This window comes from Vigna angularis, chromosome 5, assembly GCF_016808095.1.
Source record: "Vigna angularis cultivar LongXiaoDou No.4 chromosome 5, ASM1680809v1, whole genome shotgun sequence".
NCBI classification, from domain to species: Eukaryota; Viridiplantae; Streptophyta; class Magnoliopsida; order Fabales; family Fabaceae; genus Vigna; species Vigna angularis.
In genome coordinates, this window is record NC_068974.1 from 34,177,818 (window position 1) to 34,203,840 (window position 26,023).

The 26,023-nt window shown below is 32.4% G+C and overlaps 2 protein-coding genes across 2 annotated transcripts; both read right to left on the reverse strand.

Moving 5' to 3' along the window:
- Positions 1-579: 579 nt before the first annotated feature.
- On the reverse strand, positions 580-6,965 carry LOC108340545 (homeobox-leucine zipper protein REVOLUTA). The gene is made up of 18 exons (XM_017578004.2): positions 5,983-6,965; positions 5,741-5,900; positions 5,422-5,507; positions 5,247-5,337; positions 5,026-5,121; positions 4,799-4,912; positions 4,642-4,725; positions 4,332-4,487; positions 4,181-4,255; positions 3,681-3,787; positions 3,372-3,555; positions 2,836-3,024; positions 2,605-2,685; positions 2,074-2,208; positions 1,465-1,796; positions 1,265-1,370; positions 988-1,137; positions 580-891 (listed from the first exon to the last, which is right to left on the reverse strand). The coding sequence occupies exons 1-18, from the start codon at positions 6,213-6,215 to the stop codon at positions 742-744; spliced, it is 2,529 nt and encodes an 842-aa protein (XP_017433493.1). The 5' UTR covers positions 6,216-6,965; the 3' UTR covers positions 580-741.
- Positions 6,966-20,132: 13,167 nt separating this feature from the next.
- Positions 20,133-24,624, reverse strand: LOC108340733 (double-stranded RNA-binding protein 2). Its single transcript, XM_017578282.2, has 3 exons — positions 23,402-24,624; positions 22,660-22,879; positions 20,133-21,113 (listed from the first exon to the last, which is right to left on the reverse strand). Exons 1-3 carry the CDS (start codon positions 23,645-23,647, stop codon positions 20,347-20,349), a joined length of 1,233 nt encoding a protein of 410 aa, XP_017433771.1. The 5' UTR covers positions 23,648-24,624; the 3' UTR covers positions 20,133-20,346.
- Positions 24,625-26,023: the final 1,399 nt, after the last annotated feature.

The following is a 26,023-nucleotide window of genomic DNA, read 5'->3' on the forward strand; positions in this document are numbered from 1 at the left end:
TAAGTAAGGAATAAAGAGGTAAAATATATAAATTGAAAAATAAAATAGAGATAAAGATAACAGGATTGTGGTTTCACTGAGTAATGGTTTAATATATAAGATTAAAATAACATGCGTTCTTATAAAACGCTTGTTTAAAATAATTTTCAAACGCACTTTATTGGTGTCCTTATATATCTTTTACCTAACTTTTATGCATATGCAATTCTTTTGTTAGTGCTTGTTGCAAGTGGTATTGTTCTTAAAAGAAATTACTAATTTATTTCTCAATTAGATCATGTTTCCTTTTAATTTGGAGATTGATATAACGACGGAATTTTCAAAAGACCTATTTTTTTTTTCAACTTATCAATTTCACGTCGAATTTTGATGATTATCGTGATAAAACAAAGTACGTCGTGAATAAGGATGTGTAGTACTATGTTGGTGACACAAGTCAGAACAGTGATTGTGTAAGAAACATGACACAGGTCCTCTGTTTTTGGAGACCAAATAGTACTAAAGACAAAAACAGAGTACGTCTCAACTTCAATCTAGCACTAAATAATTTACAAGATTAATTTAATTTGGTCTCTGCACTAAATAAGAAATAAATTAAATCGAATTAAATGCAAGCCTGATCCTGTGTTATACAAAAATTTAGGATTTCTTTTTCCCTCCAAATTTGTCTGTTTGTTTCCCTTCTGACCCTTTCGTTTGTTATGTTCAAGTGGGAAAAAGCAGGGCACATTAACTGGTTTTTCATACAAATGACCAATTTATGAAAGAGAAAGCCAAGCAGTGAACAGTGTTGTCTTCTCCGGTGAGTACTTTCCATGCAATGGCTTGATCATAGGATACATGCCGCCCCATCGTCGACATGCAGATTCCAGCCGGTAGATATGCAAAACCCTGAAGGCAGAACAGACATACAGACCAGAATTTAAGTCATTTTTCCAAATGAAACTTTAGTTGTAACTTGAAAATTTTGTAATAATCAGACATCACCTGCTCCATTAACTTGGCAAAGTCTGTATACAATGCCTTGCGTCCAGACTCATCAAATATTTTATCCAATGTGATGTCTTGTAAGGCCACTAGAGTTGTTTCCAACATGTCAAGGCCTGCTTGATTTGCAAATATGAACACTGGTAATGACTGCAATATCAAATGGAGAAGAATCATATTAATCTCACTTGACAAGAATTGAAGAATCAGTCGTTATAGGAAAAAAAGAAAGGATCAGTCACAGTTTGAAATGGAACGAATAGAAAGTAGAGTTTACCTTCAGTGAACAGCATAGAATAGCATCCTGATGATGCCACAGATGTTTCAGCATCGTGTCACCAACAAGAGAATCTGATCTCAGTAAATCAGACCCTAAATAGTAACTGATTTGCATAAACATAGGGAAAAATATGTTAGACATTTCCTTTTGAAAAAAAATATGAACTACAATGGACTAATATGAACTATAATACTTGCCTATAACTTTGGCAGATCCAGTGAGCCAGCGTAACAGCCTCTGGAGAACCAGGAGAAAGTTTTGCTCCAACAGCTGGGCTTATACCTGAGGGAGATATAGCCATGGCAACCCTCTGCACCGAGGAAATAACGCTGCGGACATATTGTCGTGCCATGACTGCAACATTATCTTGCAAACTGCTGTCAAACGGGAACTGGAAGGCAATAGTCAACACAGAACGAGTGTTCTGACTTGATGATGCATCTGCTCCAGTAGTTGTTGCTGGGCCTACTTCAAAACCTGAAGTCAAATCCAAGGTCCGATTCGTAGCAACTATATCCTTTTTGTCACCCTACAACACAAGAATATAATTATGTCACAGAAGGGATACACATGGACAACAGCAATAGTAGATCCATTCTAACAACCACAGTAAATTTTCAGTCACTGTTCGAATACAAAATAGAAAATGACATCTTGTATTTATTTTGAGGAAGAGGCTAAGCACACAAAAGTCAGTAATATGCACTTTTAAGTTATTATATGCTCACAGGAGGAGTGAAGATTAAGAGCTGAGAAAGTGAGTGTAGTAAGAGACTGCTAAACGTAAAATACACATAATACTCAACTGGTTTCGAATCTAATGGAATAATGCGGAAGCCAGAAGGAACTAAAGGAGCATCATCAGGGAACATTTCATCAATTGGAGCAAATACGAGCTCAGAACAAGCCCCCACAGCATTCTCATCAATTCCACTACATATCTGCAAGACGGACAACAGAAAGTGCACCTTAGAATCTACCTGTATTGATTATATCATTCACGCATAGATAATTTAACTGCACAGAAAAGAAACATAAATGAAATGGATGCTAAGAATGCGGGCAGAGACACCTATTTTACCAAGCAAAGATTTCAGTTAACACTTAAAAACTAAAATGAACCTATAATGTGAAAATCTTAATTTAAAAGAGAACTTTTTGTGTTATTCGTTGAAGTTTTGCAAGATATGCCAACTATCATTGCATCTTTAATACAAAATACCAATTTCTCACCAAAGACGACAGATTGACAATTGATCTTTCTCAGCTTATGCAAAAAAAAAAAAATCGAGATATACAGATAATGTTCAACACTATAACGAAGGACGAAGCATCACCTGTAAGAGATGAATATCCCTAGAAACAAAAGCATCTTCTTGAGCAAGAGAGTGGCCTTCAAGCCTAATAACTTCAAGCATCTGTAGCAAAAAAAAAACTCAATTAGGAATGTTGCTTGCAAGTACAAATGTCCAAAAAAATAAAACGAAACTAAATTTTTTCTTGTGTGAAACAAATCGACCAAAGCATATATGCATCCTCTGTCCACTTTATATGGAATCCAAACCCACCTCTTCATGTTCAATAGTATGACCAAGAGGCATTATTATTTGACTGCCAGTGAATCTTGTAGGCCTCATCCCTGGATATGCATAGGTTCCAGCTTTCAGTGATGCAGCAGAATAAGCATCAACATTGAAATCAGCCCACTCCGAGCGGTGCTCCCTCAGAAAACGAACCAAAAGTGCAGGGGGGACATTCTGCACATAATTTTCAACCATAACTTGTTACATAACATGAGCAATGACAAATCATAACCATCTATAGTTTTAAATTAAAGAATCATCTATACGTTTAAAGCTAGAATCAAGTTCCATATATATAAACATCAAGGTCTCTATAGTAAAAAAATTTAGGGGATCAAATTTGTCAATGGCCAATTGTACTCATTCACAATACCATGTAAGGCGAAAAGCACTAGATGCAAAAAAGAAAAGCAGCAGTCTATTAAGCAGCTACAAAGGTATTTGGGTGATGTATCCGCATTCAATTCAACGAAAACTAGTACTTCAAAAAATTATCATGACATTGGGTTCTCAAGACTCACTTGAAGCAACATAGAAGCTTTTGCACAGAGAATTCCTCCAAGGAATGTAAGGGAACTTGCTGGATTAGAAGTTCCACTCAAATTCTTCGTTGAATTAACTGCAATAATTACATCCTCAGCACCATCACAGTTCAATACAGTCCATCCATCATCATTGAATCCATTTACAGCATCATTAAAGCCTCTGCAAGTCAAATGCATTAATTTTCCACAGAAAACTCAATGAATCAGAGATTATGCCACAAAAATCAGTATTCTAGTACTGCAGCCTGAATTAGGCTTCAATAAGACATTATTTCATGTGGCTACCTGCTCAATCTCTGGCTGAAAGTTCGTAGGACAGCAGGCTGCCTGCCCAACCCATAAACCACTTCACCACTTGTTTCCTGAGCTATCTGCCTGATATAGCGAAGTGCCTATTACAAAAGCCATCAAATTAACACCTATCTATTAAAGAAAGGAACAGAACATGTGAAACAAATGAAATAGGCATAGATCTAGAAAAAATACTTAGGTATTTGTGGAACTTCAAATAGAATGAAAAGACAGAAGGGAGGAATGTGCATATCTAATCAAAATAGTGTCAGCACCCGGAACCTTATGGCCAATTTCTAGTGGAAGAATCAACTAGATAGTCTAACACAGTTGGCTCAGGCACTAATTACTAAAACAGTGATGGCATAGTGTTCAATGCGCTCAAGAATGTTGTTCAGCTTGCACATTGTTCACAATAACACTACTACCAGCCCATACAAATTGGGATATAAATTCCTATATTATGTATTATGTATTAACAATAATGAACCTACCGCAATTGTCATTTTTTGAGCCACCACCTTTGATGATTCATAAAGTGGCCTTAACACTTCAGGGACGCTCCATGCCTAAGACAATAATAACCAAATTAATGTGGATAAGGAAACAAATGAAATGCATTAGCCCAGTTTTAAGAAGCAAAACCTCAAGATTTAGGTGGTCTACTATGTGAATGATTGATCCTCCACCCTCACATGGTCGAATCAAGTAGCCACTAGGGAGCGTTTCAGCCCTTACAAACTGAGCAGCGGCAGCTGGATTAGGGCCCGAACCAGAACCAGACAGGGACCTTTCACAGACCTTCAAAAGGGGAATAAGAAGGCACATAAAAAGTAATACTAAATAATCTACCTTCAAATAAGAGTTTAAAGAAAACACTACGCAACAGTGTTACATATAAATTCTACAAATTTATTACAAATTTATATAATGCATCAAACACAACGTAACTCACCACAAGACTGCCATTTTCCAAACTTGTGGTATATCTCAGAGTCCAGAAATCCCGGGCAGGAGCCAGTGTTGTTGGGGCATATGTCTGTAGCAATTTTGAAGTATAATCTCAGAAATGAAAAAAAAAATGAGAAATAAGTGTTAAATTTGAGGCTCACCTGTGTGTAAACAAGTTCAATGGTTCCTCCACTTCCAGCAGGAAACATAGTAAAAACTTCTAGGCTCCGACAGTCCCGGAACCAAGATGGACGATCTTTAAGGATCTCTGCAATCTATTGAAAATTGGACGTTCAGAAATTCAAATCCCAAACAGATTGCACATATTGGCAGTCCTACCAAGAAATGACAAAAATATCCAAACCATATTTTAAGAAGTTGAGTTTACCTTTGTAGGTTCTAAACTAACAAGACCACAGGCTCGAGCTGCCACTCCACTGCAACTTTGCGAAATGGCAAAGATCCCAACCGAATCCGGACCAGGCTGGCAAAAAGAACTTTTTTAGATGCAGATGTAATTTAGTAAACTCAAATCAGCATGGTATCCCACGCATGCCATAGGTCATTAATTTATAAACTGATTTACTGCAAGCAATAGAAAAAATAAACCTTCATCCCAGGCATCTGGACCCAATCTACAGCAGTTCCCGTAGCCTTTGAAAGGAACTCTGTCAAGGTCTCCTCCGCAATTGATAGGAGTCTGCAAAGATCACAATAGATAAACCAATTGAGTAAAGCTTCATTACACAAAAGCATAAACTTCAATACATGAAGCTCAAATTACCCAGCAGGGTTATTAGCATCTCTCATGGTATGCTGAGGAGTGGTAACCACCGAATCACAACTAGCATCAGTAGTTGCTGCTGACGTCTGCAGGAATAGGAATAGCGTGAATAACAGCTAAAACAACCATAACAAGTAGTTCTTACAGTAAAGCAACAATAGCCACTAACATAAACTCAAGACCAGCATGCAAGAAAAGCAAAAACAGATCGGTTCTTCTCTCAACTTCTCCACATTTAAGTACATTCTTTTCACCAAATTTTCTGCTCAAGACCCCAAAAGGTGAAGAATTGACAATCAGACAGAAGACACACACTTACAGTATGCAACTGCTGCCTCATATACCCATTCTCACACACCAGCTGTGACACCTGCTTCTGCAACCGATCATTCTCCTCCATCAACAACTTGTTCATTGCAGTGAGTTTGCGGTTCACAGTCTGAAGCCGAGAAGCCTCCTTTCTCTGCTTCTCCCTACACCTGCACACCATCCAAACCCACATCTAAGACCCACTTTCAAAACTATGAAGAGATGGATTAAAAAAGAGTTGAATTGGCATACCTTCGGTTCTGGAACCAAACCTTGATTTGCTTAGGCTCGATGTTGGAGAGAATGGGGCACTCTCTGATCAATTGTTGTCTCCTGAGAGAACTAGGCTTAGGGCATTCAGCATAGACCCTTTCAAGAGCCTCGACTTGCTCAGCAGTGTACCTGACATACTTGCCAGCATCTAGGTGTTTGTCAATGCTCCCACTGCTGCTACTCTCCCTGTGTTGAGCCACAACCATAGCCATGTTTCCCTCTTCCCACAGCACACACTCGGTCACTCTCAACGATAAGGAGAAAAAGAAAATGAAAATGAAAATGAAATGAAAAGGGGAGTGTGGTTGATGTTGGTACTAGTAAAGGCGGTAACTTGACATAAGAAAACTCAAAGCGGGTAACGTTAAAGGGGAAAGAAACGAATAGAGACAACGAAGGAGTGTGTAAATTAGTGTAACCACCGTAATTGGTTCCTTCCAGTCTCTCAAGTTCCCCTACCGTGGAACCAGCTCAGACAATAAAAAATAAAAGCGAAGAGAGAGAGACAGAGAGAGAGAAAGAAAGAAACTCTCTTTCATTGAAATTGCAGCGAATGGCTCCAAATTGTTAACAGGAAACGCTCGTTTGTTCTACCAGCTAAGATAGAACCAAACCCCGCACACCCCACTCACTGTCCCCTCTCTCTTTATTGTTTCTTTGAAAGGTGAGAAGAATCTGGAAAAAACAAAAAAAAAAAAAGAGAGAAAAATAGAAGGAAGTTGGAAAAAGAAAGAGAAAGAGTGAAAGAGCTTGAAGTAGAAGGAAGGAATAGAAATAGATAAGGAAGGTTAAAATGTAGAATGTAAAGAAACCCTAAGAAGCATAAACATGTTGGTGTTGGTGTTGGTGTTGGAGAGGGGTGAGGGAGTGAAGGAATAAAGTGAGTGAGAAGTGAGAAGAGAGAAGAGAGAAGAGAGTTGGAGTCTGAGGAGAGAACAGAAGAGCACGAAGATCGAGAAACATGGGAGGCTATGTTCTGTTTTTTTTTTTTATAATTTTCGGCGCATTTACGTGGTTGTCCCTGTTGGTGTTGTTGCTTTGATTTGACATGTAGGACCCACACTGCAGTGAGTCCTCACCAACTCTTTTCTCAGTGTCAATTCCGAACCGGAGTTCAATATCCATGGGACATGGATTCGGATAGGGATTCGGATCCCATAACATATTATTTATTACAATAACTTCTATATATATTTTTCTTTACTTTTTAGGGCTTTGTGATAAATTTATAAGTTACTTTTAATTGCACCTCTTTTAGTAACCTGTAATAATAGTGATCATGATAAATTTTCTAAATTTAAATATAACAAAGATAAAAATTAAGGTTATCTCTTATCAAAATTTCCTACCAGTTATTAATGAAAAAAGTTCTATAAGTATGAATTTATTAAAATTGACTTCTTCTGAATTATAAAAAAGTTTAGCTAATAAAATCTGTATTAGAATAATATTTTATTTATTAAATGTTCTGTTAAATAATTTATATAAATAAAGCGTTTGACTGAGATTTTGAATATGCTATCATCTTTTGGTTGTGGTTCTTCTGTTTATTTATAGTTGTTGTGTTCTTTTGATGAAATATTGTTTATTTTCATTTTTTTAAACTATAAGATAACATCTTTGTTTTAGTTCTATCTTTGCTTATTTTCTATTTGTGTTGAAAATTGTTTAAACGTTAAATACTTGAAGAAAATTAAAATGATTTTAAAAGATTTTAAAGCAGAAAAATAAACTAATTAATGTTTCCCTTGATCTAGGTGAGAGCATGTTAAATTGAAAAGTATTTTAAGAACTTTTTTGTTATTTATTATTTTCACCGATATATTTTTTAACTAAATAAATACGAAGTTGTCCTCTTTTTTTTTGTTATGCTAAAATAAAAAAGTTTAAAATTCCAGGTCTGATTAAGATTTTGGTTAACTTTAATTGGATTTTTATTTTTAAAACGTTATGCAATTTTTTTATTGTATTAACTATGTTAACTTATATGTTACGAGTTTATTCATGATCTTTTTCACTTTTTTTTAATGATTTAAAAAGAAAAATTATCACGTATCCAATGAAAAGTATGTAATGTGACAAATTCAGTATAATGTAATGTGATAATGACAATGTTATATGTTATTTTTAAAATAAATATCTCTATATATTTATTATTTTATCTAATTCAATTTTAATAATAAATTTTCAAAACTTCTTATTTATTTATTATTTTCACCAATATTTTGTTTAATTAAATAAATAAGAAGTTGTCCTCAAACTTTAACGGGTTTTAACAAAATTTATCATATATTTTTTATTTCTAACATATAAAATAAAAATGTTTTAAACTAAAATTATAAAAGGTATTGTTTCATAATTGAATCTAATACATTTCTTAAATGGAGTGATAAGAAAAAAAAGATAAAAAATAAAATAACGTAGAGGAGAGAAATGCATTTAGATTATAGATTCATTTTGATAATTTACACAAAGAATTTAGATTATTTATTCATTTTAATGAACTTCATTTTATTTTTTATCTTTTCTTTCTTGTCACTCCGTTTAAGAAATGTATTAGATTCAATTATGAAACAATACCTTTATAATTTTATTTTAAAACATTATTATTTTATATGTTAGAAATAGAAAATATGGTATTTTTTTGTTAAAACCCGTTAAAGCAACTTCTTTAGTTATATTTAAATATGGTAGTTCTTGATTTAATTTAAGTGAGAGCAATTAACATAAGTGATATTTTAAAAACTAGTTTTCTATTTATTAATTTCACCAATCTATTTTCAATTAAATAAATAAGAACTTGTTAGTTTTTGTTTAGTTGTACTAAAATTGAAAAGATAACTTTTGTTTGGTCGTACTAAATTAGGAAATGTGAAACAAATGAAGTAAAAAAAAATCATTATTTAATCATTCTCTTCCCAGAAAAATGTAAACCTGTTAGACTTTAAGAACTAAAAAATAATGTTGTAGTCTAAAGAATTGCTAATATAATTAAAAGAATAAAAAGTTAACTTAAGGAAACACTTTCTTATTTTTTTAATTCTTTTTACGCACTCATACAAATTCAGACAAAATTTATCCATTTAAACAACATTTTTTATTTCTATTCTGATTCACTTCTACTTTTTGGCTTTTCTAATTCATTATTCATTTAAATAAAGACTGCAATTAATTTACTTTCTATATTTATATTTTAACAACCATTTGCATGCAAGTGTTTAATTGTTATTAATGGTATAAAATCACGTCTTTATATCTGTGTTTACTGTTTCTTTCGAGAGACTGAAACAAGTACACATAAAATAAATATTTTTTCATATAATTTATGCGGGTTAAAGTATTTTTAATTATCTAGAAGTCATAGATGTTTTTATTTTATTTTCTTCTTTCATAATTATTCTGTAAAAAGAAAAAACAATATTCTTCTCATCTTTGTGGTTTTAGTACGGTTATTAAAATAACATGATATATTTATAATAAATAGTTTTTATTTATTTTGTAATTACTTTTTTATTATAGATGATTATTTTAATTTAAAAATCAATCAAATAAAAAATAAATTAAAAAATCACTTAAAAAGTATTATTTTAGTTTCAAGAAGTGATTATCTAAAGGATAAAATTGAAATATATATATATATATATATATATATATATATTAAAAGATAATTATTATATATATAATGATATAAATGTTTCTAAACTTATAGAAAATTAAGTATTTATGAATATAAATGAAATTGTATTTATACTTTGAATATAGCAATGTATATCAAAATAAATCTCATTGATGTGCATTTAAATTGTTCTTCATCACAACGTTGAGTTGTTTTTAGTCAAACACATTAAATTCTTAAAAGGTGATCCATTCTCTATCGAAATTCTAATTGTTTATGAATGCAATGTTGTTAAATAACACATTGTATAGTTAATTTTTAGAATAAAATTAAATAATTGCACTAATTTTTAACCATGTATTATAACTTAAACTAACATTTATTATTTTCTTCATTAGTTGGATTGACCCAATTAATGTATTAAGAAACCTAAAATGAATTTATTTAAATTTTAAACCACTTATTAATTACAAATAATATTTTTAAATCTTTTTGAAATTATTCACGGTAAAATTCTAGAAATTCCTTTAAAAGATCTTAACTTTTATAAAGTACATTGAGTTATTTTTGTTAAAAAAACTTTAGTATATATAAAATCATTAAAAGAAATAACACTTTGCTTCTCTGTCTTTTTTCTAAAAGTTATAACTTCACGGGTTTAATTAATGGAATAGTTTTCATTTCATGACAATATGTCAAGTTGGTCCTTTTTTTTAAAAAAATTAAGTTCTAACTCGTGAAAAAGTATCTTAATTAGGTTTTTTCTGAAAAAAAAAATTATGATGAGTCATGTGTCAATATGTGATTTTTAAATTTATTTTAATTTAAAAAATATTACTTTTGTAAAAAAATTGTTGTCACATGTCAAGTCTATGATGTAACACATGACACTATCAGTGCTATGTGGCAATGTAACGTGGGTCATGTGTTAATGTTAAGCCACATTGTTTTTATTTCAATTTAGTCTTAACTCACATGAAGTAAGATGTCTAGTTATCAAAAGTTGATGGAGGTTCCCATGACGAAAAAAAGTTATAATTGAATTCTTTCTGACTAACATAACTCACTACTAAAAAAATGATTTTGGTAAAGGTTATTTTGAGGAAGTTATAAACTCTTATCCCTAATTAACATGATTTAGGATGGTTCTTATGGGTTGTCTAAAAGATAATAATAGTGGAGGTTTTAACTCTTTATTAAACATGTTTATGACCCACACAAATTATAATACATTTTCCACCTTTACCTTTTTCTTTTCCTTTTTTTTAATTTGTTCCCTCTCAAAATTTTACACTTACTAAAACTTTTTACCCAAATTCAAAAACCTAAGCGCCAATTGATGTATCCTTATGCGCAAGTTCGTCGCTTACTTTATCAAACATTGCACACTCAACAGTCATCACTAGCATCCTTCGTAGCCTAAGGATGGCCCCACCTCTCCCAATCCCTATTAAGGTCTCCTTCTCTCTATCTATTTCTGTAACAAAGCAAGATAAGGTAGAAAAACTTTGTTTTCTTCCTAATAACAAAAAGTATGGTTGCAAAGAACAAGAGCATAAACTCGAAGTTGTGGCAAACTTGTGCAAGGCCTTTGGTTAATCTTCCTCCTTCTACCACACATGTTATCTACTTCCCTTAGGGTCACAACGAACAGGTACACCTAACTTTATCCCTCCGTCTCTGTTTCCAGACCTTCATTGTTCTTAATTCTTATATTTCTCTGGGTTGTTGCATCTCTTAAGAAAGATGTTGACACTCAAATTCCCAACTATACCAATATTCTTTTCAAGTTCGTCAAACATTGAACTAATAATACATATTTTTCTTTTGTTAAAAAAACATGTAAAGCTATTGTTATAGTGTTTTGATTTTAAGAGAGATTCCTTATAGAGAAAGACAATCAATTGAAGTAATTCTGGACAGTTTTGATAAGAATGACAAACTTCATAAACTGAGATTGGATTCTATTGCCAATTGTCCATTGATGACAATGATGAATCTAAGACCATGAGTATCGTATCATATATTAACTATTTTACATTATAGTTTATGCGTTTAATTCATTAAACATTATAACTCTTTTATTTGATCAATTTTGTCGCTTTCATACTTAAATCTTGTTCCAAACTTACTTTAGTTGCTTGTCTATCGTAGTGTTACATTCCTCTAAGTTGACACTAGCCTATTAATCAATCAACACTCTATCTCAAACGACACTTTTCACATGTTTAATCAATCAACACTCTTTCTCAATAGTGTTTCACACAAATTAAAAATAATACTAATTTTCATCTATTTTACAATATAATTTTAACGTAAGTTACCTATTATATATTTTTAGTTTTTCTCTCTCTCAATTTTCAATGTACATAGTAGAAATGAGAAGATCATTGAAAGCAAAAAGTTATAGCACATTGAAATTTTAAAAATAATAAATTAAAATGAGTAAATTTCGTTCAAAAAAAGTTTACTGTTACGAAGTAGATAAGAACACATGGAGTGATTGAGGGTTTTTACACTCAAATTTGAGAAAATCATTTAGTTTTACTATTTTAATGCAATTTTAAGCAACATGCACATTTTTTTTTGTAGTTTTATATAATATTAGTGTACATATATCATTGCATTTTATTTTCAAATAAGATTATATTATATATTTTCATGAACTTAAACATCTTATTTATATACACTAAATTTTTTCAATAATTTATTATTACATAAAAAATAATAAAATAAACATCGAGATGACCACGTCAAAACAATTATAAAATTTATCCTTCAAATTGTATTTTATTTCTCTATTATTATAATTAATTATATTTTTTAACTAAATTTAAAATATAAATGTAAAAAATGTAATTTTAAAATTTTAAAAAGGACAAAAAAAAAACAAACAAAATTCCGTTCAGAAATCAACTACTAAACTGAAACAAATAGAGTAATTTTTCAACGAACAAGGGATCAGTTAATGTAAATTTATCCTTACCACTATCCAAATCGTGATCAATCTTTGAACTTTGCAGTTAATTAAATTAACATGTATATGAAGCAAAGCTATTTTTACTCGTTACTTGGAATGAAAACGGAAGAATAAAAAGTTATTAAGAGTTAATGAAAATGGCAATGTGGAGATTCTTCAGTTAAGGTAAGGACAAATTTATGATACAAAATACGAGGGACCATTCTTCCACTTTCCAAGAATACCATACAATAATAACACACTATAAACTTTTAAAACTTTTTTTTTTATGAATCACCTATTTTATCTTCCAACTATTATTATTTTATTATTATATCGTTGTATCACAATATTATTTTATTATCAGTAGATAATAAAAGTGTAAGAACTGTAAAATTAGCAAAAAAAATGTGACCGAAAATTAAGCCTTTACATGATCAACCTTACTGAAAAGGAGTATTTTATTTTTGTGTTTATTTTTTAAATGAAGTTGGGCACGATACTATTGATATAAAAATCTTCCGGCGCCGACCACACCACCGGCGCACGTTAGTTATGACCGGTGGGCTTTTTATTTTTTAAAATAAAATAAAATAAGATAGATTGATATTTCCACCAATAAAAGTAGGTGGGTGTGTGTATGCATTATTATATGTAAAAAGGAAATAGAAAAACAATTTATGACGTGTCATTTATATGTTGTGCGTGCTTTTGGCATGCGCGAAAAGTAGTGTCACGTGCTTCCCATAAATTCAACACCGAGATACATCATATACTATATATTTTAATTAATTAATTTATTCTTTATTTAAATATATAAATATATAAATAGGTATCGTAGATTAACCCTAGTTATTATTTGTTGTTTCCTCATTATACTCAATAATTAATCCAACTTTTGTATTATTGCATCAGAAGCAACATCGTAGATAACATAAAATTTTTGTTATAGTACAGAATATTAACCTTAAGATAGGGAAATGTTAAGAGTAGAATTTAGAAGTCAAAGGTTTAAATTTGAGAAGAGAAAGAAAAAGAATATTTGGTGGTGAGTGAATTGACACCATATTTTAGATGAGGAGCAGAAAAGAACAAAAACGGAGGCTAAAGGGGGTTTGAAAATGCAGAAAATGACAGAAACAGAGAAATATTGACATATGAAGATAGTTAAAAGGAGAGAAAAAAAGAAAAGAAAATGAGGATTTGTTTGGTTTGAACATAAGTTTGAAAAAAGAGAAGATTTTCCGATCTTAATGCAATTGGAAGGATGCGAATGGAAAAAGGCCATGTGGAAAATAGGAAGGAAAAGTTGGAAGAAATTGACTTGCAACAATGGGAAAAAAGGGTTTCATGGTTCCATGGTGTTGTCGGCATTATTTGGGTGCAATCAGTTCATATCAGACAACAATCACTCACTCAATCTCTCACAGGTTTGCCATTTTCCTGTGTTAAAGTGAAAATTGAAAAAGAATGGTTAATGTACGGACAACACTTTGTGCCTCATGACATGATGTGCATGTCTCATGCCCTCACCACTATTCAACCACACCAATTTTCATTATCACTCCTCAAACCCCTTTTCTCCTCCAACCACAATACCATACCCATTTCATCACCAACATATCAATTCACAACGTCTTTTCCTCTGTTTTCTAACAACTTTGCCCGTGCAATAATTATCTATCGTTTTATTCTTTCTCATTTTATTTCCAACACCAATAATTTCAGAGAGAAGAAGAAGAAGAAGGAGATGAGTTTTATTGAACATTGAACAGAAGGTGTTTGTTGTTTTGCTTAGGTGAAGAAGAAGAAGAAGAAGCAGGAGAGAGACGTAAGAAGAAGAGAAAGGTGTGTGAATATAATTTAGTTTTGGCTAAATATGCAGTACAATGAATGGTGTATGATGAGATATAAGAAAGTCAAATGGGAATATTTTCTTTTCTAAACTTTACAATGATGGGATTAACATCCTTCCACTTTGTCTCCCTCTCCTTCTGTGATTGTTCCATCTTTTATGTTTTCTTTATGATTTAATTGATGTTATCCTTCCTTCTTCTCCTTCTTTTCCTTCTTCTTTCTTCTCAATGGGTGGAGGGTTCCCATCTGCTTTTCTTTTCTCTCTCTCTCTAAACACATCTTTTGGGCCCCATTTCAGGTCCAATCATGTGGGCCCTCCTGTCTGGGCCGGCTCCATTCAATTTTCCTTTTACAAAAATTGGTTTGTTGCGTAAATCAATAGAATGCTGAGGTGGCCTTGCTTTGAGGGGTTGGTGTCGTTGAAGTGGAGACTTGGTCCCACACAAGTCAGCCACTTTGACACACTCAAAATCTCTCTCTCACTCACTGACCTTTGCTTCAGTGGCACACTTATTATTGTCATTTTCGTACCCTCTCTCTTTCTCTCTCATTGTTTTCTCACATCATTTCACCCTCCCATGCTCTGTTCCTTTCACCATAAAGCTTTAACCCACATTTGGATAAAGATGCCATTGCAGGCTCTTGGTGGTTAAGGGTGTTGCCTAAGCAAAACTATGTACTTCGTTTCATCCATCTCCCATTTTCTTATCACTCCCAATACTAACCTATCTTATCTTCTGACATACAAATCTTTCTTGCACCAAACACTGTCAAACTTACTACCAATACAACATTTTTTACACAATACCAATTCTTAAAACCTTACTTTCGGCTATAAGGCTTGTCTTTTTAATTTCTAGAATATCATATATTTTAGTTTTTCAACTTTAAAACCAAATAGATATAATCATTTTAATTTAATTGTGTTAAGTTTTTTATTGAAATTGGATACATTACCTTACCAGAACCATACAATGATTTTTCAACAAGAAGACAAGCAAATTAATTGACATTCTATAACTACCTGATTTGTGCTCCTAACCTTCCATAAAGAGCATTATAATTAGGCCAAATTTAAAGGAAGAAAGGGACCCATTAGTCACTATATGTGATCACTCACCACTAGTGTTTGCAAGAAATGAAACCTCAACAATATTGGAGTAGCACACAAGTGTGATAACTGCATCAATTACCATTAAACTTAAGTTGGTTATATGAAGAATTGATGCATTACATGCTACATGGTTTTTCAAATAACCAGAGCTTTGAACTATAAAGGGAATCTTCTTATATTAATTACTCCGATGATGTTTGTTTCTTGTTATCATGAAAAATGATACGACATGGCATCACTGATATATATAGAATAAAAAGCATTTTAGTGCAGTAAAATGGATACAGAACATTCTTTTTAACTGATATAAAATGTACAGATTGTAGTAATATTGTTGGTGGTAAGGAATAATGTGTTTGTCCTTTTATCTTTTTTGCACTCTTAACATTTGAAAACCTGTTGGTATATATACACTCTAATGTGGAATCATATTGAATTTGTTGTTCTTAAGTAGTAATGTCCCACCAATAAAAGATTACCATTCAAGGTCCAAACAAACTGGCATGAATTAAATTTTCAAGAATCGTATCTGTGATATGCGAGGGACCCATCTACAGTTTTACCTATTACTCATTATCATGAAGTTTTCAAACAATTCACCATGTAAAATCCTTTCTCGTCACTCTTTCTATCTTCCCTTGTAGTCATCTTTTTTATCTCCTGTAAAGTAACACAATACATCATTATCTATGAACTTGTTAAATATGCAAAGTGGGATATCGGTAACATCGTACAGGCCACTTAACGACCTTAACTTCTTTTTCATAATCAACTTGCAGAGAGAAAATTCCCTCTACTATGAATTTGGTAGGAAGGCAGTAGCCGAAAAAGTGAAAAAAAACACAAAACAATGGAAGTTTATAACTTGTGAACAAGGTTAGTCAACACAATGTTGTGTTGGTTATAGGCAACAGATGAATTTGGGTTTGATGCGTCTGCATCAAGGTTTGATCTTTGTTGGCTTTATGTTATTCTGAGGTACCCCACTTAAAGAGAGTCCAAAGATAAGAATGTAACGTAGTTCTAATTTTGTAGATAAGATCATAGGAAGCAAAACAATGGAATAATATGATGCAGAATATATAATAATAAGTGTATGATTAGGAAGAGATTTCAAGAGAGAGAGAGAAATAAGACAAGGCTGAAAGGCAATAAATGAATGGGAATAAGCAGTTATACGTTTTGGGAATCTCTGAAGTCAATTATGGCACATAGTTGCAGTTTGTGATTGTAATGTTTATAGAAAAGAGGAGCTGTCCGATAATAATTATTAAATTGGGAAGAATGATGGTCAGCTTAAAATTGTGTCGAATTCAAAGAAGCATTAAACAAAGAGCAACTACCACCCCATCAGTCCTTCTGCACTTCCATTTAAGACTGAGACACAGAAAGGTTGCAGATGATTAGTGTAAGTTCTGCTGCTTTAATTATGGAAGCTTCAGTTAACCCTTCTTCTTCATCATCTTCTTCTTCTCTTGTCACCATTCTGAGATTTGCATTATTTGCAAAGTGAAATTTAAGTCTCTATGAACAGTGGTTTCATCAGGGCTACACAGCATGAAAATGACTTGACGGGTTAGGATTGCATTTCATCTGGTTTAACGTGATTTCACATTTGAACCACTCTCTAGAGTCAGTGTTTTCAACTCTCTCAGAACAACGTGCCAAAGACAAATTACAGAACTAAGAATTAATGGCAATGAAATTTTCTCGGTAAAAGGGACGGTGGGTGGATGATCAGAGCCACAAAGGTTTTACGTTAGATATATATATAATACGATTACGATACTTAGCAAAGATTTTTTTTATAACATTTCCACATGACGTGATATATGTATTGTTTTTTGTTTTTTATTAGGATTAGTATATCATTTTGACGTAATATATATATATATATATATTATTTTTTATTTTTTTATTAGATTTAGAATATATATCAACACATTAATAAATAAATAAAAAGTTAATATATATGTTGTGACAAAATGCTTTAAAAAAATTTGTGTTAAAATATTTTCTTTTTCAATATAATGTTAGAGATATTAATTTTCATGCATGGAGAATAGAAAGATTTATACTTGATCAAAATTATTTTATGGGCAATTGTTGAAGAAATTATCAGAAAGTACCATATAATAATTTTAACATATACCTTACAAAGAGACGAAATAAAAACTCATAAAGATTTTTTGCATAGAGAAATATGATATTTAAAGTTATTAATACAACCTAGCCATAGCTTTTAATGAAAAGAAGAATATTTATTAGTTCACAAATAAATATAGTTTACGCATTTATTAAAAGAACCTAATTAATAATAATAATAATATTTATTATTAATATCTTAAAATAAATTATTATACCATTCGATAAATATTAGTTAAATAACTTTTTATCAAAACTCATAGATTGAAATTTCTTCTGGACAAATTACATTCGCAAAATTTTATATAAATATAAAATAATTTCGTATGATATCGATATACAAGATGAATGTACATATTTTTAAATAAATGTGACTAATTTGATCAATTTTTTATTATTGTTTAATTTTAAAAAATATGAACAATAGAAATATAACTACAAATTCAACATTACGTCGTTAAATTTTACATTCTTTTTAAAAATAGTAATTTCACAATAATTATAAAACGCGTGGAAACAATTTCCTTATTTAATAACAACAGGAAAAACAAAATTATTTCAACCTAAAAAGCCTACATCAAAGGCTGGAACTATTAGGTTTTGAATTTGACAGCCAGTCAAGTTGATGTGAACACCGCCTTCAAATGAGGTAACTCTTATACCTTCAAAATTATATTATCATGACTCTTCTCTACAAACAAAAGGACAAAAATAATAGATACATAAACGAATAAAATAAAATAAAATATGATTGTATATTTCTTTTATAATATTGGTTATTTATTTTAGTTTCTTAAAAAAGAAATATCTTTATGTCTATAAAACTAAAAGGTATTTTTACATTTAGTTTTGAGTGATGTGTGAGAAGTATAATGAAACATGTAAAATATGAATAATTCACTCTTCCATTACTAAAATCTGGAGTTTCTGATTGTTGAAGACACATACATATTTTCAACGTATTACACTTCTCTGGCTTTGTAAAGAAAAAATGTCAGAATATTAATGAAGATCGGAAGCATAATTGAATGTGTTGTTCTGATTGTCTTAAAAACAAGAGACCTAAGGAGTAATGACCATATTCAAATTTGTGATAAAGATTTTTTTTATTGGTTGTGGAGTTCTCTTTGTAGAAATATGCACAGTGATTTATTGTTGAATAGTGCTGTATCAAATTTTAAAATAATGTTATAGTGTGGGAACTAAAAGACCTGCTAAAAATAAATCAAAAGAATTTAAAAATAATTCATATTGGAGATCACCTAACGAAAATAAAATTCGATACGTTTTAATTTTGTAAAAACAAAAAAGCTTACGAAAAATCTTTAACACATTAAAAGCAAATTACCGATTTTAGAAGGACTATAAAACCGTATTTGACCTTTTAATGAATTACTTAAATCTAAATATACGCTTTTTTTTATACTAATAGCCGTTTAGCTTATTTGGGCCAAAACTTTGTTGGCTAATTTATACATGACCTAAAAGAAATCCTTAAATAAATGTTTAGGTTAGGTCAAACTCAATAAAGAGTTAAATTGAGCCTAAAATAATTAAGGATTTGACAAGGTTAAGTCATGTTAAAGTTTTGCTTGAAAGATTAAAATTTTAAAAAAATGTAATTAACATTAAATCTTATTATACGGAACATATTAAGTAATTTTTTTTTCTAACAGTAATCAATAAGAATTATAAATCTAAGTCTTAAAATTATACATATATTTTTTTAATGTATATAATTATTTTAACCAATAATCGACCAAGAAAATTTTAAAATATTTAAATAAAAATAAAATATATTAAACAAAGTAAAACTTATTGCTTCTATTTTATTTAGTTATTGCATATTTTCCTGACACATTTATAGAAACATTATTCATAATAACTCTTATGTTTCTATTAATATTGGATGAATAATAAATATTAAATATTTGAGAAACTAAAGAAAAATATCTTCAGTAATTAAAATTACGTCAACAAAATCGTGTACTTGCATCATATACAGATACACATGACCTACATTATGAAAACATTGTTTTAACTATCCCGCAGTTATATATAATGACACAAACAACCCCGTATTTATGTTGAATAAATTTTTTCTATACCAATACACATTTAATTCATTTGAGATAAATTTATTATTATATTTACGATTTTCCATCCAAACGACTATAAACAACTTTGGATGAAAAAGTTTATGAAGTTGGAGAATCTGATAGTGGTCAGATAGGTGCATTGATATGTCAAGAACAGTGAGCTAGGATGTATATAGAACTGCGTCCAATGCAATTCCTGTGTCTGAGGCTTCTTTGTGAACGAGCTAACATTTCAAAACAAAAGACAAAACTCAAATCAGCCCCAATTGCCTGCTCAAATAAGAGTGATGGCGCATGAATCTGCATAATAAATAGTAAATGACTAACTACATAAAAAAATAAACATAAAAAGGGCAAATTATATGGTAAACCGCTCTTGAATTTCACAGATATTTGGACCGCTGATGCTATCCGGCACCAACTGTCTGATTTTAACAGGACAAAAGGAAGGGATGATATTACATCACTCATTATAACATGAGAAGCAAACTCCACATCGTCATAGAACCATGACCACAGTCTCATGGATTCAGACCTCAACTCCAATGAAGCATCAAATTTTCAGCTGTGCCAAGCTCTGCACTGTCTCAGATTCAGCTGAAATTTTCTCAGTCTTCATCTCTGTCTCTGGAGTTTTAACTGGTAGTTTGTCTTCCAGGCTGGGGGAACTAATAGTTGGAGCATCGTCTTTTCGGGTAGGAACGGGTTCTAGGCTGGTAAGGCTGGGAACAGGTTCGTCTATTCTTACAGGTGGAGCCGCAAATACTGGAACAGCTTGCCTAATAGTAACAGGAGGAGCAACTCGTACAGGAGGAGCTCGTAGTACTGGAAGAGACATTGTGGCAGCTGTTGGCGGTGGTGGAGAGAATACAGGTATAGAAGTCCTTATCGTCACCGGAGGTGCCATTCCCTGGCAAGGTGGTCTCATCTGTCTAATGGGAACATAAGGTGCTGCTCCAGCAGCAGGGAACTTAGGGCGACGAATTCTTCGGCTATCTGATGTGGCAGAGAGTTGTGGCATAGCAGAATTGTCACTGACTGCTGGTGCTGGCGATGCTGCGACAGGATGCCTGCTTCGAGAAGCTGCCTTTTGGCATATTAAGGGAAGAATCTTTGATGTAGCAGCAGGAGGAGGCTGAGGACTGGTTGGTCTGGGATTTTGAATTTGAAACTTCTTTGGAAATGGAATAGGCGCATTTGGATTTGACATTGAAATCTTTTCCTTCAGACGGTAGTTTCGCAAAGCCCGTGCTATAGTGATCTGTTCCAGTTCGTCGTTGTTCTCAGGTTCAGTTGAAGACCTTGCAGTTTCTTTTGCCACTGTCAAGAAAGAAAATTATTGTTAATTCATACTCATCAGCTATACATATCTTAAGGGCCACAGTTGTTAGTGACAGATAATAGCAGATAGCAGTCTGACCCGCAAACCCAAAAATTGCCAGTGTATTTAAATGTTATGGAGACAGGAAATTTATACTACACATGAACAAACACTCAAAAAACTAAAAGCTATCAAAATTGAAGACTACATTATTAGTCTAGGCGCACAATCATACTCAACCTAAGGCAATAAACAAGTTAGCATATCAAACACAGAAAAATGGAAGCAGCAAAGTTGGAATGGCTGAAACTAGAACAGTGGCTGGGGACTACTATTGTCAAACTAGTTTGAACTATACTCAACTTAGGCAATAAACAAGTCAGTATATCAAGCACAGGAATTTGGAAGCAGAAAAGTTTGAATGGCTGGAACTAGAACAGTGGCTGGGGACTACTATTGCCAAACAACTTTGAACGCTGGTCTGTGCACCAAACGAAAAAAATAATTAGTCAGTTAAGTAACAGGTGTAATAAGATAGAAAGGTCATACTGTATCTATAAAGTTGTAGGAAACAGTAGTGACAGAGCAAAGACCAGATAACATGCATAGACTGGTCTGCCCCAAAGAAGGTAGTTCTGACGGGAGAATGCTTGAATTTCCAGAATTTAGTTGTAAAGCAAATTGGAAGAAAACTTAAGGTTAAACAGGTGTGGCCTTTTTCTAATCAGTTCACCTTAATTAGGAAACACGATTACATATTTTGTAAACTTCCAGAGTTGATAAATAAAAGATTTCTTCACTGGATTTAAGCTGGGACAGACATGCGGAGCTTACCATAAAACAGGCATTACACCCCTAGAGTTTACAGTGCTAAAGGTGTAGTTTTGCCCCAATTAATATCAACTACAACTTGCTCAAGGGCATTAAGATAGAGAATAATTTACAGCAGCCATGAACCACCCCACCCTGCATTGCCACTTTAGCAGTGTGATTTTCTGCTATTAGGAAGCCCACTTAAAACTCACTAGAATACAAAAAGGAGTGGATTGAAGGTAGTTTAGAAAGGCACGTAAGCAGGTAAAACCATCTGGCACATAATATAATGTTTCTCAAAGGAAAGTCGAAAGGGGCAAGGATGAATCTTCAAAGATGCTTTTGGCCTCTACCACGGATAAGAGGAAACTACAAGAGAGCATATTGGGTAGGAACAGCGAGTACACTGCCTCAGCAATCCCATAATATGAAAATTTCCTCATGGTTAATTGCAAAATTAGTTATCTACCACGGATAAGAGGAAACTACAAGAGAGCATATTGGGTAGGAACAGCGAGTACACTGCCTCAGCAATCCCATAATATGAAAATTTCCTCATGGTTAATTGCAAAATTAGTTACACGAATTAGGAATACAGTGGTGGGCCGGGAATCGCCACTGTTCCCTTTTATGGCATCTTGAAGCAATATTCATACGACAAACTGATGTAAAAGTTCCATATCTTTTCACATGAAAGAAAAACATTCAGACAAAAGCTAGCCAGTCACTTACATTGCTTTAGAGAAGACCAAGCCGCCATAGCCGCATTTTTCTCCGCTTGTTTCTTGTTCTTAGCAGGTTCACCAGTAAACATAATTCCAGCTAACTCCACTGTCCCAGTAAACACAGGAAGATGTCCTAATCCTGACCTGAACGTAAAGTACTGCGGCAATGGCGCCGCTACCCTCTGAGCAATTTCCTGCAGAAGGTTCTTGTACACTCCCGTTTCATCCTAACAATTTACATCCAGTAAGCACATCAACCCGAAAAGTATAATAAGAACACAAACCAAAAAACCATCAATAATATCTTCACACATACAGTGAAAACGAAGCTTTTAAACATAAATTTCGAATAAAACACTCTTAAACGTGCATAAAATATTCGCGCAGCGGAAAGAAGAGAGCGAGAGTTCTCGGTGAAGCAAACAAACAATGCTTACAATTATTCTCAAGTTAACACAAGAAAAAGGAAGAGCATCAGCATAAAATTAAGAAAATTCACAACAGAGGAGTGAAAAGCTGAAGCACTTTTTAAGAAACGAATCTCACGATCTCATTCACAGAATCGATTTCCAATAATAACAATTACTAAAATTAGCTTCGAAATTCCCCAATAACCTTAAATTCAAAAACCAAACAAAGGCGAAACGGCATTGCACAACAAACGAAGGCGCAACGGCAAAGTTCACAGAGCAAGGATAGTTCGGTAATTTCACACACAAGAAAAAAAAGCTATGGAGAGAGAAACTCACGAGGATCCTGGCGGCGAGGGAGTGAGAGGGAGCACGGTTGGAGAGCGAATTGAGCGCGACCTCGGCGGCGGAGTGCTCCGCCTGACGGAGCGTGGAGCAGTATTGAGGACTCTCGAAGATCTCGCCGTTGAAGTTAACCGTGGCCTTGAAACGCGGCGCGTGATCAGGACCTTCCCGAATGCACGTGTAGGAAGGCAGGTTGAAGCAGCTTCGCTGTGCCAGCTCCTGAAGCTGGTTTTTGTACATTTTCCCCCCCTCACACTCTCTCCCTCGCTAACCTCACCACACTTTCTCTCTCAAGAACTGATCCGATCCCCTCGGCCGCTAATTGTCGCCGGAGATTCCAGTCCGGCCAAATCGAACCCCTCTCTCCGGTGAGGCCTTGGACCTCGGCAAATGAGAAGAAGACAGTGCCGTAACAGCACAGGCACAAAAACCAGAGAAGAGAGAGAAAACGAAGAAGAACGAGAAGAACGAGAAGAAGATGAAGAGTTAGCTAGAAGGAAAGAAAAGAAAGAAAAGAAAGAAAGATAGCTCTCACAACACAAGTACATTTATTTCGTGATTATTATATTAGTAAATTAAATCGCACTAATATTAATATTAATAATAACAAAAAATATAGTTATTATATTGAAAATTTTGCAAGGTGTTATTTATTGCCGTGGTGGTGGGAGTCAACTGGAAACGTTGCATGGATTTCATCTTTCCCGAGATGATTTTTTTAATGCTATTATTATTATTATTATTATTATTATTATTATTAATCTGGTGTTTAATTAGCTTAATGAAGTAACTCCCAGAAGTTGTGTTGTTATTTGTAATTTGGACTTGTGTTGAAGGAAACGCATGGTTTGAGGGCGAGAGACAATTAATGAAACGCGTAATTGAATTGAAAAGCGTTTTTAAGGTTTGTTTTGTAGTGGGATCCAGGCACGAAAATAGTGGGCAGTATGAATTAATAAAGTTGATAGGGTTATTGGGAAAATTGAGTTACTTTATGGTAATGGTGTGAATAATTTGGTTAATAGAGATAAGTGATTAGTGTTAGGGTGATAATGGTAAAGGGTGGTGGAGTTAAGTGGGGAACATAGCTTTTTTCTGATATCGAAAATTGGTGAATAGTGGGTTTGACAAAATGGAGATGGGGAACGTAAATGATGAAAGAGGGTTGGGAGCAAAAAGTTTCTTCTTATTTATTATATTTTCCCCACCCAACTATATTGAACGCACCTTATCATCATTCACATCCATGCATTTAATGGGGCATCATATTTTGGTACACATGCCTTTGCATCCACCCTTATTTATACACTCACTCTCTCTATTACAACTTAAACCCACACTCACCAATAATACATACCATCAAAAATACCTATAACTTTTTAAGCAAATCAAAATAAAAATGGAACTTATAACAAAAGTTTTCAAATAAATTAATCATAAGCATCTTGACGATGTTGTTATTTAAGAAATATGTATATTTGATTTAATCATACATCAACAGAATCTGTCAAAAAAAATGTCTATAAATACTTAATTTCATCTTCACTTTTTACTTAACACTATTTATTATTAATTCATTACACTCACTATTATAAGTATTTTTAAAATGACAGATAATGTTGTTACTTAAGAAATATGTATATTTCAATTATTATTTAACAAGATATCAAACCAAAAATCCAGACATTGTTGATCTCTGGTTCCACTTCAGATACTACTCACAAATTTCGTAAAAACAGTATAAAAAAAATCCCATTAAAAATGCAAAGAGATTTCGTGAAATAAACTCCTATGATGGGGAGAGGAATACAAAAATACATTCCAGATATAAGAAGGTATGCCTCTATATCCAACAATCTTCGTCCTGGGCTTTAAGGATACCCTTTATAAATTGGACCTTGGTTATTTGATTTTGTTTTTTCTTCTTATATATATATATATATATATATATATATATATATATATATATATATATATATATATATATTCATCAATATATAATTATTTAAAATTTATTAAAAAGGTTAAATTATAAAACAGTTTATTCAATTAAAAACTAGATCAAAGTTTGTCACTTATAATCAATAATAAAGAATGTGAAAAAAAAATAGTTAATACTTTTCATACCCATAAACAGAATGGACAAACCAACCAAACTCACGCCACCTAGGCAGTTTCTTCCTGGGTCTTCATACTCTTTTCCATTTCGTTTTTTTCAAATAGTAAATTTAAAAATAATTTTAGACTTTCAGAATATACAATTCAAAAGTAACTTTTTTTCTAAAAAAAATACTTCTGAGATGCAAATCTGAGTGAAAAAATAACTTTGAAATTATACCATTCAAAATTAAAAAAATGTCCCCCAAATTAAGTTATTTTTCTTAAAAAACTAACTTCCAAATTACACAGTCTAGAAGTAATTATTTGACTTCCAAAGTATGGAATCCAATAATTTTTTTTTTTAATTTTCAAATTATACAATCTAAAAAAATTTCTTCAAAAAGAAATATATGGTTTTCTAGTTACACAATCTACAAATCACTATTAGTTCTTTTAGTTTTCCGATTACACACTGCCAAAGTGGAAAAAAAAAACTTTTATAGGTTGTACTATCCA